The sequence below is a fragment of the Eucalyptus grandis genome, chromosome 9, assembly GCF_016545825.1.
Source record: "Eucalyptus grandis isolate ANBG69807.140 chromosome 9, ASM1654582v1, whole genome shotgun sequence".
NCBI lineage: Eukaryota > Viridiplantae > Streptophyta > Magnoliopsida > Myrtales > Myrtaceae > Eucalyptus > Eucalyptus grandis.
Genome location: NC_052620.1, coordinates 9,521,611 through 9,534,670, shown reverse-complemented (window position 1 = coordinate 9,534,670; position 13,060 = coordinate 9,521,611). Strand labels below are relative to the sequence as shown.

General features: G+C 38.2%; 1 protein-coding gene across 1 annotated transcript; it reads right to left on the bottom strand.

Moving 5' to 3' along the window:
* Window positions 1-5,463: 5,463 nt before the first annotated feature.
* LOC108955157 (putative leucine-rich repeat receptor-like serine/threonine-protein kinase At2g19230) lies at window positions 5,464-12,446 on the bottom strand. The gene is made up of 12 exons (XM_039302328.1): window positions 11,983-12,446; window positions 9,317-9,825; window positions 8,764-8,899; window positions 7,920-7,991; window positions 7,668-7,739; window positions 7,513-7,593; window positions 7,157-7,317; window positions 6,671-6,873; window positions 6,409-6,535; window positions 6,253-6,315; window positions 5,979-6,168; window positions 5,464-5,851 (listed from the first exon to the last, which is right to left on the bottom strand). The coding sequence occupies exons 1-12, from the start codon at window positions 12,444-12,446 to the stop codon at window positions 5,464-5,466; spliced, it is 2,466 nt and encodes an 821-aa protein (XP_039158262.1).
* Between the last annotated feature and the right edge of the window lie 614 nt (window positions 12,447-13,060).

The following is a 13,060-nucleotide window of genomic DNA, read 5'->3' as shown; positions in this document are numbered from 1 at the left end:
AATTTAGAAGAAATGAACATATGTAGGTCGGTGAAACGAGTTTCCTTTGAAAGAAGATAATCTGGAAAAAAAAAACGACATCGAGAACGGGGGGAAATAATCGTCTATATCTATTAATATAGAATAATTTGGCTTTCAATTTCTTCATGAGATATTTACCTTTAGGACTTTTCTATAACATATCAAAATTTCAGAATTTTTGGAGTTCATTTGGGTATTTAATTCAAATTACTTCCGAAACTGTGCAAGCTGAAATGTTGAAATTTTGGACACTGTGATGCATGGACCGTACTGTTTTGTGTGAGATTATTTTGGTATGGTGTTATTCATGAGATATCTGTCTTTAGGTCTCTTCTATAATGTGTCAAGTTTTCTGAATTTATTAATACCATTTACTAATTTTTCTAGAGTTTTAACTAGAGTAATGCATTCTGATTTATCCGAAAAATTGATGCGTTTTAAAGAAAATAAATGAATTTGTCCATGTGATGTAATACTTTGAATGATTGATTTTGCTGCGCATGTGATGACATATGGCATGTTATATGGCATGAAAAGTTGGTTGAGACCCTTGATATTGTTGCATCAAATGGCATGTTGAAATTGAGATACATGTGTGAATATAAATTGAGATAATAATGAGACCGTCGGAGGTGTGAGCCGACGATGCCCCTGGAGTGTTGGGATGCCCGGAGTGTGTGTGCCGGATGCCCGGAGTGTGTGTGCTGGATGCCTCGGTAGTGTTGGGATGCCCAGAGTGTGTGCGCCGGAAGCCATGGAGGTGTGTGCCGGGGGGATTCCTCATGATGCTAGTTGGGGTACGAGATGCCTGGAGTGTGTGTGCCGGATGCCCGAAGGTGTGTGCCGGAGGCTCCTCACGATGCCAGGTTGGATGCGAGCGATAAATTGAGGGATGCAAACATTGGTCCCTTGGAAGAAAATGATGCGATCTAATTGAAAGATACAGATCGAGAAATTGAATCATATGGTTGCTTGATGATACATGATGAGTGCATGGTGGTATATGCACATTGCATAATGATATATGCATGACTGTTTAATGATGAGTACATGGTGATATGTATGACTACTTGATGATATAAGTACAAGTGCATTGTGATATATGCATGGCTGTAAGGTGAGGTATGTTTGAATGCATGAATGATATGCGTTTTATTCTTGATACCTTGATTGTTCTGTTTGACGCATTGTATAGTTTGGTGGATCTTTACTGTTGAGTGGTTGTACTCATCCCTTTTGGGGATTAACATTTCAGATTAGAAAGTTGTCGTTACTACCAATTGCACGTGGCACTTATTTTGGATTGCCATATGATGTCGAGGTGGAGTGCACGGAGCATTCCTGTGTTACTGTGCCTGGTCTGGTGTTTGTTCGAGTTTGTGTCTTAGTGATGTATGATGTGGGTCTTGCTGATGGCCTGGTTGTCTAGGAGTTTTTGTTTGTTCATGTCCGGCGTGGTGGAGTGATGCTAGGGATGCAGCCGCCGCCCCCGCCTGATGCACCGAGTTGGGTGTGATGGCACGTATAGCTAGTGGGGAGCTAACACTTTTTGGGGATAGCCGACAATTGTCGATGGAGGGGTGTACATGTTTGATGTGGGGTTGAGTTCTCTTTTGAGTTATAGTCAAGTATTGTTAAAAATCTTTGCTTTTTTGCTGTACTGACCCAAAATATCCATCGTGAAAATATAAATAAAAGTGACTCGGCTTTATCTTTTCATTTGGAGCGTAGGTGGTGTACATTGCATCATGGTTATTGAAGGGAGGATTTGTGAGATACGTTTATGCTTCCGTTGATGAACTGCACTGGGACCTTTACAAAAAAAAAAATTGGAAAAGAATTCTATCAATCAAAGCCTATGATCTATGGTTTCACTTTAATTAAAAATAGGATAAGTGGCAAGTACCTATGGCAACCTCAAGCGAATCGGGGGTGCCACACCTACCTTGTTGCTTTGGACTGCTCCACTCGCAAGCCCAACAATCCGGTCCATTTGAAGACCGCATCTCTGGCCTAAGTCCCACACACGAGCGTCAGTCCACGCTCGAGCAAGCAGCCCACGCCGGCGAGACCATCGTGACTTCGGCCCAACAATTCTTTGGTTGCTCAGCCCATTAGCAGCCCTGCCACTTCGTCCTTCAACCCATCTCAGCCCAATAAATAAGCCCATCAGCCCAGCAAATGGAGTCCATTCAGCTCACGATCAGCTCAGCAAAGCCGAAGCCCCTGCTCGCATTCTTTTCCAGCCTAGTCTAGCGAGGTTTGTAGTTGTTCAGCCTAGTTTCTTGAAGCCTAGATCAAGCTCAACCCAAGAATTCCAGTAGGCCCAAGCCCAGATATTTCTATGGGCTTGCGAGGCTTTGGGCCCGGCCCAGTATCTGTCGACACCACCGAAAATTTGGATTTCAGCCACCGTCGCGTCGTCATCGTGGTGTTTTGATCTTCGCTTTGCCAAGTGAGTTTTACTCACTAATGCTTTCTTAGTTTGCTAATTATGGTTAGGGTTGATTAGATTGAATTAAGTGCAAATAGGTGGTTAGATTAGTTTAGAACAATTAAATTAGTGACTTAATGATGCATGTTAGGTGGTTAGACTTAGTCATTAGCAAGTAGAGAGCTTCTAATATTTATTGAGTGCATCTTGGGGTTTTCCCGACCCGTTTCGGGTTCCAATTAGGCATCACGGGCCTAAATTTAATTTTTAATATTTATTTATTTAATTTTCGAAATTAATTATTTAATTATTTATTGTTCCGAAAATTCAACCGGGATGGTCGGTGACCAGAATTTCGTGCTAATTGTTGTGGTGCAGTCCGTTTATTTATTTGAGCTCCACATTGTGCTAAATTGAATTAATTGTGCAATTTGAGGAATTGTTCCTTAATTGATTGAAATTGAGTGGAATTGAATGATTGATTGGTAGATGGCTGAGTGTGATTATTTAGCATTGATAATGCTTTGATGAGCTATATAGAAGAGAAAATTTTGAGAGTGAATTAGGGAAATTCTCGGTTGAGACCAATCGGGTACGACGTAAGTGGACAAATGTGGTTCGGTGATTAAGGATATCACTGGTGAAAACGGCGCCTTAAAGAACGCACGTTGCTGCCCATTACATATGTCACGTTGGCAAAAATAGTGCTAGAGAGAAAGAGTGTACGTGACTTATAGACCTACGTGGTTCGGTGATTAAGGATATCACTAGTGAAAATGGCGCCTTAAAGAACGCATGAGTGATGTCTATCCCTTGCTTCATTATGGACATATGTGGTTCAGTGATGAAGGGTATCGCTGGCGAAAACGGCGCCTTAAAGAACGCACGAGTGCTGTCCATTGCATACCTCACCTTGGCGAAAACGGTGCCCTAGAAATGATACGTGATTCGGTGATTGGGACATCACTGGTGAAAACGGCGCCTTAAAGAATGCAAGTGATCGGTGATGGTATGGCAGTTGGCGAAAAAGACGCCCAAGAGAGTACATGTGATTGATGTCTAGGAATGACCTAGAGTTGGTCTGTTTGATATGTAATCGACTAGGTCGATTGATCATTCCTTTGATCTGATGTCATAAATTGATTGATTGAATGGAAACGACTGGTGAATGGTTCGATTGAGATGTAATCGATTATGTTGATTTGATCGATGCTTCGATTAGTGATGTGATTGCTTGGGTGCCTATTTGATTTGTACTAATATGTAGGTGGAATCTGAGGCCAAGGTAAGTCTTCTAACTCATGTCGTGTATAGGCAACCCTAAGGTGTATTAGTTTACTAATCGGGTCTTAGGGGGTAGAACTTGCCGAAACATTGTCTCATTGTTTATTGAATAACCATTTCAGGTCCCTAGATGCAGTAGACTTGAATTTTGAAGATCTCGAAAGTTCGGTGCAGTCTACTGAAGGCTCCAGTTGGAGTGTGGAGGATGATGAAGAGGAGGATGGGACTCGTAGCTTGTAGAACCCCACTTCTACTTGTATACCTTATTTTTAAATTGGCTTAATGTGAATTGAACTTAATAGTTCACCTTGTATATAAGAGTGAAGGTTTGAAATTTAGTCCTACTGTTCTATCCCAATGTTTTATTATCTGGAGATTTATAATTGCTTTCGCATGTGCATATAAAAATGAAAAGGCCAGCGATACGTCCTGGGACGATATCGCAAGCTTTTAATCGACCAAGGTGAGGGATGGGCCCATGCCCGAGGATCGGAGCGTGACATGTACACCTGAGGTTCGGCCATTATGTTCCATATTCACCCAAATCGTTCCTTTGAATAGTCTGTCGGTCAATAGGGTCAATTGTCTTTCAATCGGTTCGAGGCCAATCCTAAGGCTACCCATGGCCTAGCACTAAGACAAGAAACTCACGAACCTTAGAATTAGTGATGGAATAGTCGAGTCTATCATTGGGCTCATTTCAGTTGGCACCTGATCCACCGGTAGGGTTCATGGTCGGTGCATTACCAATCCATGATCGGATATCACTAATTCGAGATTCCGTTCCGATCACTAAGAATTAAATAGAGAATGATGCATTTTTGGTCGGAAGGAAGTTGCATTTGGTCAATTTGGATCTCCATGTATCGGTCCATAACCAGGCGGAATCACCCATGACCAAAAACTGTGATCGGTCAGATCGACCCATGACCATCCACTAATCCAAAATCATCCCGTGATCAATTATTATGATAAAAAAATTTATCTTATGAGTCGGTGATCCTATCCCATCAATATGGTTGGTAGAAAATTTGCGGTCAACACCTCAAGCAATTTGTGACTTGTCGGTCGATCAATCAGTCGGACCATGACCAATCTACAATTCCTTGCCGATCTAACCGATCGATCCATGGCCAATGGCTCATGACCGATCCTTTTAGGACCTTATGGCCGATCCTTACAGGGCTGGAATCGAGGATGTTATAGCAAGCTTATCCCACATTCAAAGCATTAGATGAGAGCATGATTGCCTTTTATCTAGACATAAACATGTTACAAATGCATTCATTATCATAAGTCAAGCTCAACCCTTGTGTCCATACATTGTTTAAAGATGCTTTTGTGTATATCTCAAGTTGCTTGGGAGAAGTACTATATTAAGACCACTAATGATAAAATCATACATGTATTTGTTGAGCTTAACCTAGAAAGAAAGAAGATGATTAGTCCCTCATTATATATTTTCTCAATCTTGCCCCTCAAAACTCAACATGGAATTCCTAATTTCACAGAATTTGGAATGTAATGAACTGACATTATGAATGGAGAGAGGAGGGACAGATGAAGAAAGCATATCATTGCTAGACAGCGAGTTTGGAAGATTCAATGACAGGAAGAAAATGGGAAATGGATGACCCGATAAAAGAAAATAGTACAAATTTATAGGCAAAAGTTAATCTTTTACCTAAAAAGAAGATAACATTTTTGTATTGGAAAAGTTTCTGCTACCTTGCCATAGGGACACTGTCACAATTGATCTCCGAAAAGGTCACTTCAAAAGAACTGCTTGAGTTGCTCACCAAAGACTCCTTCAACTCTGCCAATACATGATTTATATCCGGCCTTTCAATTGCCTTTCGTTGTGTACAAGACATAGCAATCTCCACCACTTTCCAAGCTGAGTTGGTGTTGAATTCTCCTCGTAATCTTGGATCCATAATCCTTTGTATATCACCACTTTCAACGATAGGAATTAGCCATTCAAGTATGTGCATGACATCATTGCCATCCCAGCTTCTCTTTATCGCAGGTTGGCCAGTGATCAACTCAAAGAGTACAATTCCAAAACTATAAACATCACTCTTCTTATCACAATTTCCAAAAGTTTGAAACCTGGAAGGAGGAAAAAATTAACACGGATCTTTATATCAAAGAGAAAATTCTAGGCAATGTCAATATTTCTATGCAATTAAAGATCCTGAACTGAACCAGGTTAACAATTTGGAGTTTTAGCTATTACTCGGGGCTAAGGTAGCCAAAAGTGCCAGCAGGATGAGTTGATACATGGGTGTCATTTTCAGCTGCATAAGCTCTTGACAGGCCAAAATCAGCTATTTTGGCTCCGAAGTCTTCATTCAACAAGATGTTTGAAGACTTCATGTCTCTATGGATGATGGGTGGCTTGCAACCATTATGCAAATAATCCAAACCTAAAAGTCCCACAAAAACAATGTTAACAATGCCAAATTAATGATTGCAAAAGACCTACTGACTATGGATATCTTATCATGTACCTTGTGCTGCATCCACAGCTATTTGAAGTCTCTTACTCCATGTCAAGACCTTCGGATAGTCCTCTGTTGGATGCATATTGACATTCCATATAAACAAGATAGAGTCTTACAGGATTAATTTGCAGAGAACCAATACAACAAAATAGAAATACTCACCTGATAAATGTTGCCTTAAATTCCCATTAGCCATGTATTCATATATTAATGCCATGTGTTTGGAATCATTGCAATATCCGAATAGAGAAACCAAATTTCTGTGGTGTACAATTGCTAAGAGTTGTGCCTGTGGTATCACGAGTGTGCATTATTATAATGTACACCGACAATAGTCTAAGAGGAAGTTAATGAACAAATATATGCCTAAGTGTCAACATAAGTTGATTTTCAAAGGAAGAGTGGTTGTATCATCCCATCTAACCTCGGCCTGAAATTCCTTATACCCTTGCTTTGACAATTTAGAGAGCATCTTCACAGCAACTACATTGCCGTTATCTAGTTCGCCAAGATATACCTTGCCAAATCCACCTTCACCGATCACTCGCCCAAAGTTCCCAGTGATTTTTGAAACCTCTTCATACTTAAAAGGGCGATTCTTTAATCTCAATGTGCTCTCACCATATTCTGTAGCAAAAAGGTTCTCATGAGTATTGCGAGTTCCATTGTGGGTGGTGGACTTCTAAGGCAAATAACTCCAATTGCATCCTCAACAATTAAAAAACGTACGAAAGGTTCTTTTGATCCTGTTTTAGGATTTGTTTTAATGCAGAAGAGGACAAGTTGCTAAATTGTATGTTCTCATATCCTAGAAAAGACATTGATAGAATCGTAACAAAGGAAAAGCAAATTCAAGATTGTCATTAAATGTAATGTAGATTGCGTGCACAGGACAAATAAGAAAATTTACCTGCTATTTGTTTCCATTTGACTAACCAAATAATAGCCAAGGCACCAAAGAGAACCACAAAGAAGCCTAAAACTGATGTAACAACTGGAACAAGGATGGTGTTTTGTGTCTTCTTATGTGGGCAAGGATCAGCCGAACAAAGTTCCGCCTTTCCTGTCAAACTACCACAAAGAATGAAGGAGTTGAAATGAAATTCCTATCAACAAGTGTCCAGATTGATTTGACAAATGCTGATGACCAGTTGGCCTTCTTATTTGCTTTGAATCATAATAAATAGAACACATCGATAGCTTTCCACCTTATAAAAGTCGTATGACTCAGAGAGAGAGAGAGAGAGAGAGAGAGAGAGAGAGAACCTCATGTATAAAGTCTTGTCCCGAACCCTTTTGTTAAGAGCTTCAGGAACTGATTCAATCAAGTTGTTTCCACTTAAATTTCTGCAAATATAGCCATGATAAGAGATTTGTCCACTTTAAATCCTTTATTGCTTCAGCTAGAGACATTAACTTACAGAAGCCTAAGTTTTAGTAATTCGGCCAGATTTTCCGGAATTGCTCCTGTAAGCTGATTGTTGGACAAATCTCTGGGAAAGAGCAAGTTTAGAACACCTAATATGAAGTAAACAAGCTTCATAGCCAAAAGCAAGATGTTTCCACACATTAGGGTAGTATTGCCATTGCCTATATCTCCTAAAACACAACCTTAATTACTCAATCAGGAGTTGACTGCCAGGGGGCGCTTAATCACGAGTAACACAACTTACAAGTTTTCCATTGCTGATATATTTGAAAATGCTGAGGTTATATTGCCCATCAAATTGCTAGAGCTCAAATTCCTGCCATCATAGATCAAAATAGAGGATCATGTCATTGCCATCTTCATATTTGGAGTAGATTTTAGTACAATGAAGAAAAGTTTATGCAATCAATTCTTTAGAATGAAAATATTTTAGATCCTCTTGGTGTAAATGTTTCAGGTACTGGAAGACCGCCCGTTAAGAATCATCAATCTCACTCCTTGCTTGGGTCTCACTATCTCCTTCTGTAATTTATGGTTATTTTTGGACCTAGAGTACCTAATAACTATTTTCGGAGGACCTAATACTTGTTCACACACAATGCAATTTGAATACTTATGACAAAATTGGAAACCCTAGGCTATTGGTAAAAGAAAATGCAAAAGGAACATAATAATACATGGAGAAGAAGGGGGCATTTATTGCTAATCGATGAGTGTATGACTTGTCATGACCCACTCCATCCATATGGAGCAACCTCCCAAAAGAAATACTCAAGATGGTGACTTTTTGGGGTGGGTGGTCAACTTAGAGATCAATTTATGAGCTTTCTCCAATACCATGTGAAGCTTAGAGTGTCAAACGCTCCCTCTATCAAAACACTGAAGTTCCAATCATGCCCCCAAAGAACTTGACAAAAGTATGACGAAGTTCTTGGTCAATCTAAGCATTCACACTGGAAGGTTGCATTCATCCTAAATGTTCTTTCTCTTGGATACATAAAACTCTCGATTCTCATGACGAACAAGAATTCTTCTTAAGTTCACCGAGAAAACTAGTATTATCTAAGAAACATTGCCGAGGGACTCACAGGGATGTAATCCTTGGAGGATTTCCATGGCTACAATTTAGACCCTCCCATGTGTACTCAGTTGGTACACATGGATCACCTTGCCAGCTTTCTCTCTTAATCTGATATATTGCTTTGATGATGTTGATAGCTTTCACTGCAGTTTAAATCACAAAAAAGATCAATTATTCAAAGAGAAGGATAGAGATGCACAAAGTGGTTCCGATCACATGTGTTATGCAGACTCAGTTTTTCAAAAGACTTGTAACATTCTAGGGCTTTAATTTGAAGACTCTTTAGCAATTACCAAGCAAAAGTAGCCAAAGCAAGGAATTAAGCAGATAGCAGAGCAATACTTAGCCATATATGTCGAACTCGACCAAGCAACTATAGATCAGAGAGTTCACAAATAACTTAAGACCCATAGTGGAGACTAGTATATTTAGCATTGGCTTACCTAAATCTTGATTATATACAATGGAATATCTGCATACTTATTTATTGATGTCAATCCTAGCACAACTGTGCAATGCTTAAATAAACTATAAAAACATGTAGAGGAATGAAAGCATACCATCATCTTGTGCTGTGGGTACGTTTGGACTATCAACAACGTTAAAGAACTCCATGGCATTGAGGATCGGTGGATTTCCATAATTATTCGTTGAATTAATCAAGAGGGTGATGAGCGACCCAGTAACTGGAGTGGAAACTACAACCACTGGCTTTAAGTATTCAAGGCTTACCGTCGCTGTGAATTGATTATCATTCAGGGAAATTGTGAACTCCCTCTGCCGGCCGATCAGTCTCTCAATCTCCATGAAATGTAAGTTCACAATCCATTTCATTGGCCGTGCCGATTGTAATGATCCCGCAGTAGTGTTTGGCAGTGCACTTGTTGTCCACTCTAAATACAAGGGAGAACTGGAACTCATTGTTGTTTCAGCGGTCCGAAGAACTTCCCCAGGAACCTTGTACGCATTATTATTTTTAGATAAATCAATCGCAACTGTGGTGTTCAGTTTCGACCAGTCAGAAAAGTGCTTTGGGCTCCACGTCCGATCATAAACATCTTCAGGGTAACTGTGTGAGGCATTTTGACAAACAGTTTCAGAGTAAATAGTTAAGCAATTGATTGAGTGACTAACAAATGCCAATTCATATGGATATGCAACAGAAATATTGAAGCTGCTGTATTCAACCCATATACTAGCGAAAAAACTGACGCGTTGTTGGGTTGCCAAAAATCGAACATCTCGCTGGTGTTTAAATGCAAAACATTTTGGACAAAAAAAAAAAAAAAACTTGAAAATTGCAATGTGATGTGCAGATGATTATGTTTGTCAAAGTGACATTAATTACCACAGCACGTAGAGTGATAACTGGAAAATTGCAATATAATGTTAGATAGAATATTTTTTGTAAAGTAAAAAATGGTTCGAATTGGATTGGGACTTACCTAATCCATGGCTGGAATGTTTCGAACTTCGAAATAACAATAATTATCATATATTTGATATAAAATGAGTATTATCAACAAGTTTCAGAGATATATTATTAACAAGTGTCTAGGGCACTAGTTAAGAACACCAAAATTCGTAGAAGCACACAGCGAAATGTTTTGGAAATTGAAATTTAACATGTCTATAAAAAAAAAAAAAAAAAGAGTACTTTAAATAGAGATATTCATATTTTCAAAGCATAATTAATAACCATTAACAAATGTCCTAAGAGCACTTCATGAATAGACATCGAATTCTAGTGTATCTCAACATAATCAGTGCTTTGTATGGATTGTTGTATATATTTATAATATATATTTAAGCATAAAGAAAATATATCATTAATGTATCGATAGCATGAGATCCCAATGTTAACATAGCATTATTCATTTTGAGCAACTTAGATAATGAAATAGTTAACGTGATATTTTGACCTATAATATTTCGTTTGTCTGGTACATGTAATTTATTTAACTTAATACAAAATACAATGTCAATATTATGGTTGAAACCCACTTTGATACAAAAGAGGAACAACTAGAATAGAAAAATAACGAAGAGAGAGGAAGGGAGAGAGACAAGAGTAATAAAATAGATGGCAAAATGAGCGTAGAATGCTAGAAAAGTATTCCTTCCAAGAAGCATGATCAATCCCTTATAGAATAGAATTTTATGGGTCAACCTTGAAGGCAACGCCTAAGGAAGACACTGTTATCATATATTCACTAGCAAAAGTGTACACATGTCGCGTGTATGCAAAAAGTAACATTCATAAATTATTGCAAAATCATTTTATCATGACATATTGAATTGTTTTATTAATAGATAGAAATTATTAGTACGATTTAAAGGAATCGAACACATATATGGATATAAAGTATAAGGTTGTTTATAAGATAGAAAAGATCAAAATTTAGATTTGAAATACGTGGGAGATAAAATAAAATTATTAATTTACCGAATTGTCTATTTGTAGAATATTTACAAGATTTTGGAGAAGAAGGAAAGGACTGCGATGTCTTAAAAGTAAATTTTTTTATGTTTATGGACTTATACAATATATTTATCATATTTTCGCTGATTGAGGGAAGCTAAACAATACAGAAACTAGTAGCTAGCAAACCCCATGCTATGTAAATTCTACACAGGAAAAAAGAATTCTCTCGAATTTTGTAGATAATACACGTACAGTGATTAGCTTAAAATAAATACGTAATATTATGCAATTCTCACTTCACTATTTTAGTAAATTCATATTTTAAATGAATTTTTATTAGCAAGGTGAAAAATAATACTGTTTCATACTAACATTTGTGCAAATGTAATGAATTTTTGAAGAAATTCATCAATGAGTTGTTATGATGGAGTAACTTAGGTGTTTTTGATACACACGCCAAACACCAAGTTTGATTGGGATTACAAGTGCAAGATTCCAAATGATTCATTTAATTTTTTGCTTGGATCTAATGGCATTTCTGTCTCTATTTTTATACTGTGTCATCATTTAGTGATTTTTGTGTAATCTTTGACATCTAGGATCATTTTCTTCGACTATCTTTGTTAAATAATTTAGAAGTTTTTTGTGTTGTAATTTGTTGATCTTTTCATGGGTTTTTTCGTCTTTGCTGACTGGTGCCTTCAATAGCTTGCAGAATGGCAAAGTTGAATAAGGAAAAACTGAATCTTTCTCTTTACTAATGATTACTATACATTTGTATTTCAAGAATGAATTGATCACCTGAATTCATATATCCCCGATATTCCCAGATTGAAGCGCCAACGGCATAGCAAGAACCCAGACTCTAATGGATAGATGTCATCGTCCAAAGCGCTTAGTTCCAATAACGAAATGTAGGGAACTCCCCTCTTAGTGTTCACAAGACACACTTGTATATCATCTGTCTTGGACACATACACGATCTGTTCAAGACCTTCAACGATGATGTCGTAGCCCACTGTGGTCCAAAAATTGGCATCAATGTATAGGTCGAAATGAGGAGGTTGATTCATCCCATCATAGTTCCCGTACCAAAAGTATGCTTTAATCAAGTAGGTTCTATTCTTGCCTTGGTCTGGTCTCAAAGTGTAACAATTCCTTGTTCCATGGGGAAAAATCCTTACATCGTTCAAATACCGTGGCTCACGTTGATATTCCTGGGATATCGGCATGCTTTCCCCGGAGCCTATGAACTCATCATCCATTTTGTATGTTTTATTGGAGTTCTTGTCGGTATATTCAATGGGTGCCCCACAATCAATAATGATAAGACCTTGTAAGTTTAGAGAAAAGAAAATATCAATGAAATAAAACTGCAATTTTTCTATTGGAACATTGGAACAAGTTCAGTGAATCTTGATCATTCACACAACTCCATGCCATTGCATACCGTCGGTTTGACACCGGAGCAAGTGAGAATGAATATAAAGAAGAGACCATTTTGTTTCATTAAAGGGTCAAAACTCATGGATCGCTATAGGCAATAACATTGTACAGAGAGAGAGAGAGAGAGAGAGAGACCTGGTTGGGCTTGAACCACAAGGACTAGTGTGGAAGCTAAAGAAGCAAGCAGCGCAAACCTGAAAGCTGTAATTGATCTTTCCATTGTCATCAAGCAGTGGAGATTTTCGAAGAGAGAAGTGTAAGGAAGATTTATGCATGCAGGCTTTATATTAATATCTTGAGCTACCCATACAACTGACATCATCTTGTTGAGTCGTACTCAGGCGATAATTATTCAAATTATTTTCTTCTTCGATTGAAAATATTAAGAGGATAGAAAGTAAACACACGCCCCCACGCAGTGCTCGTAATTGAT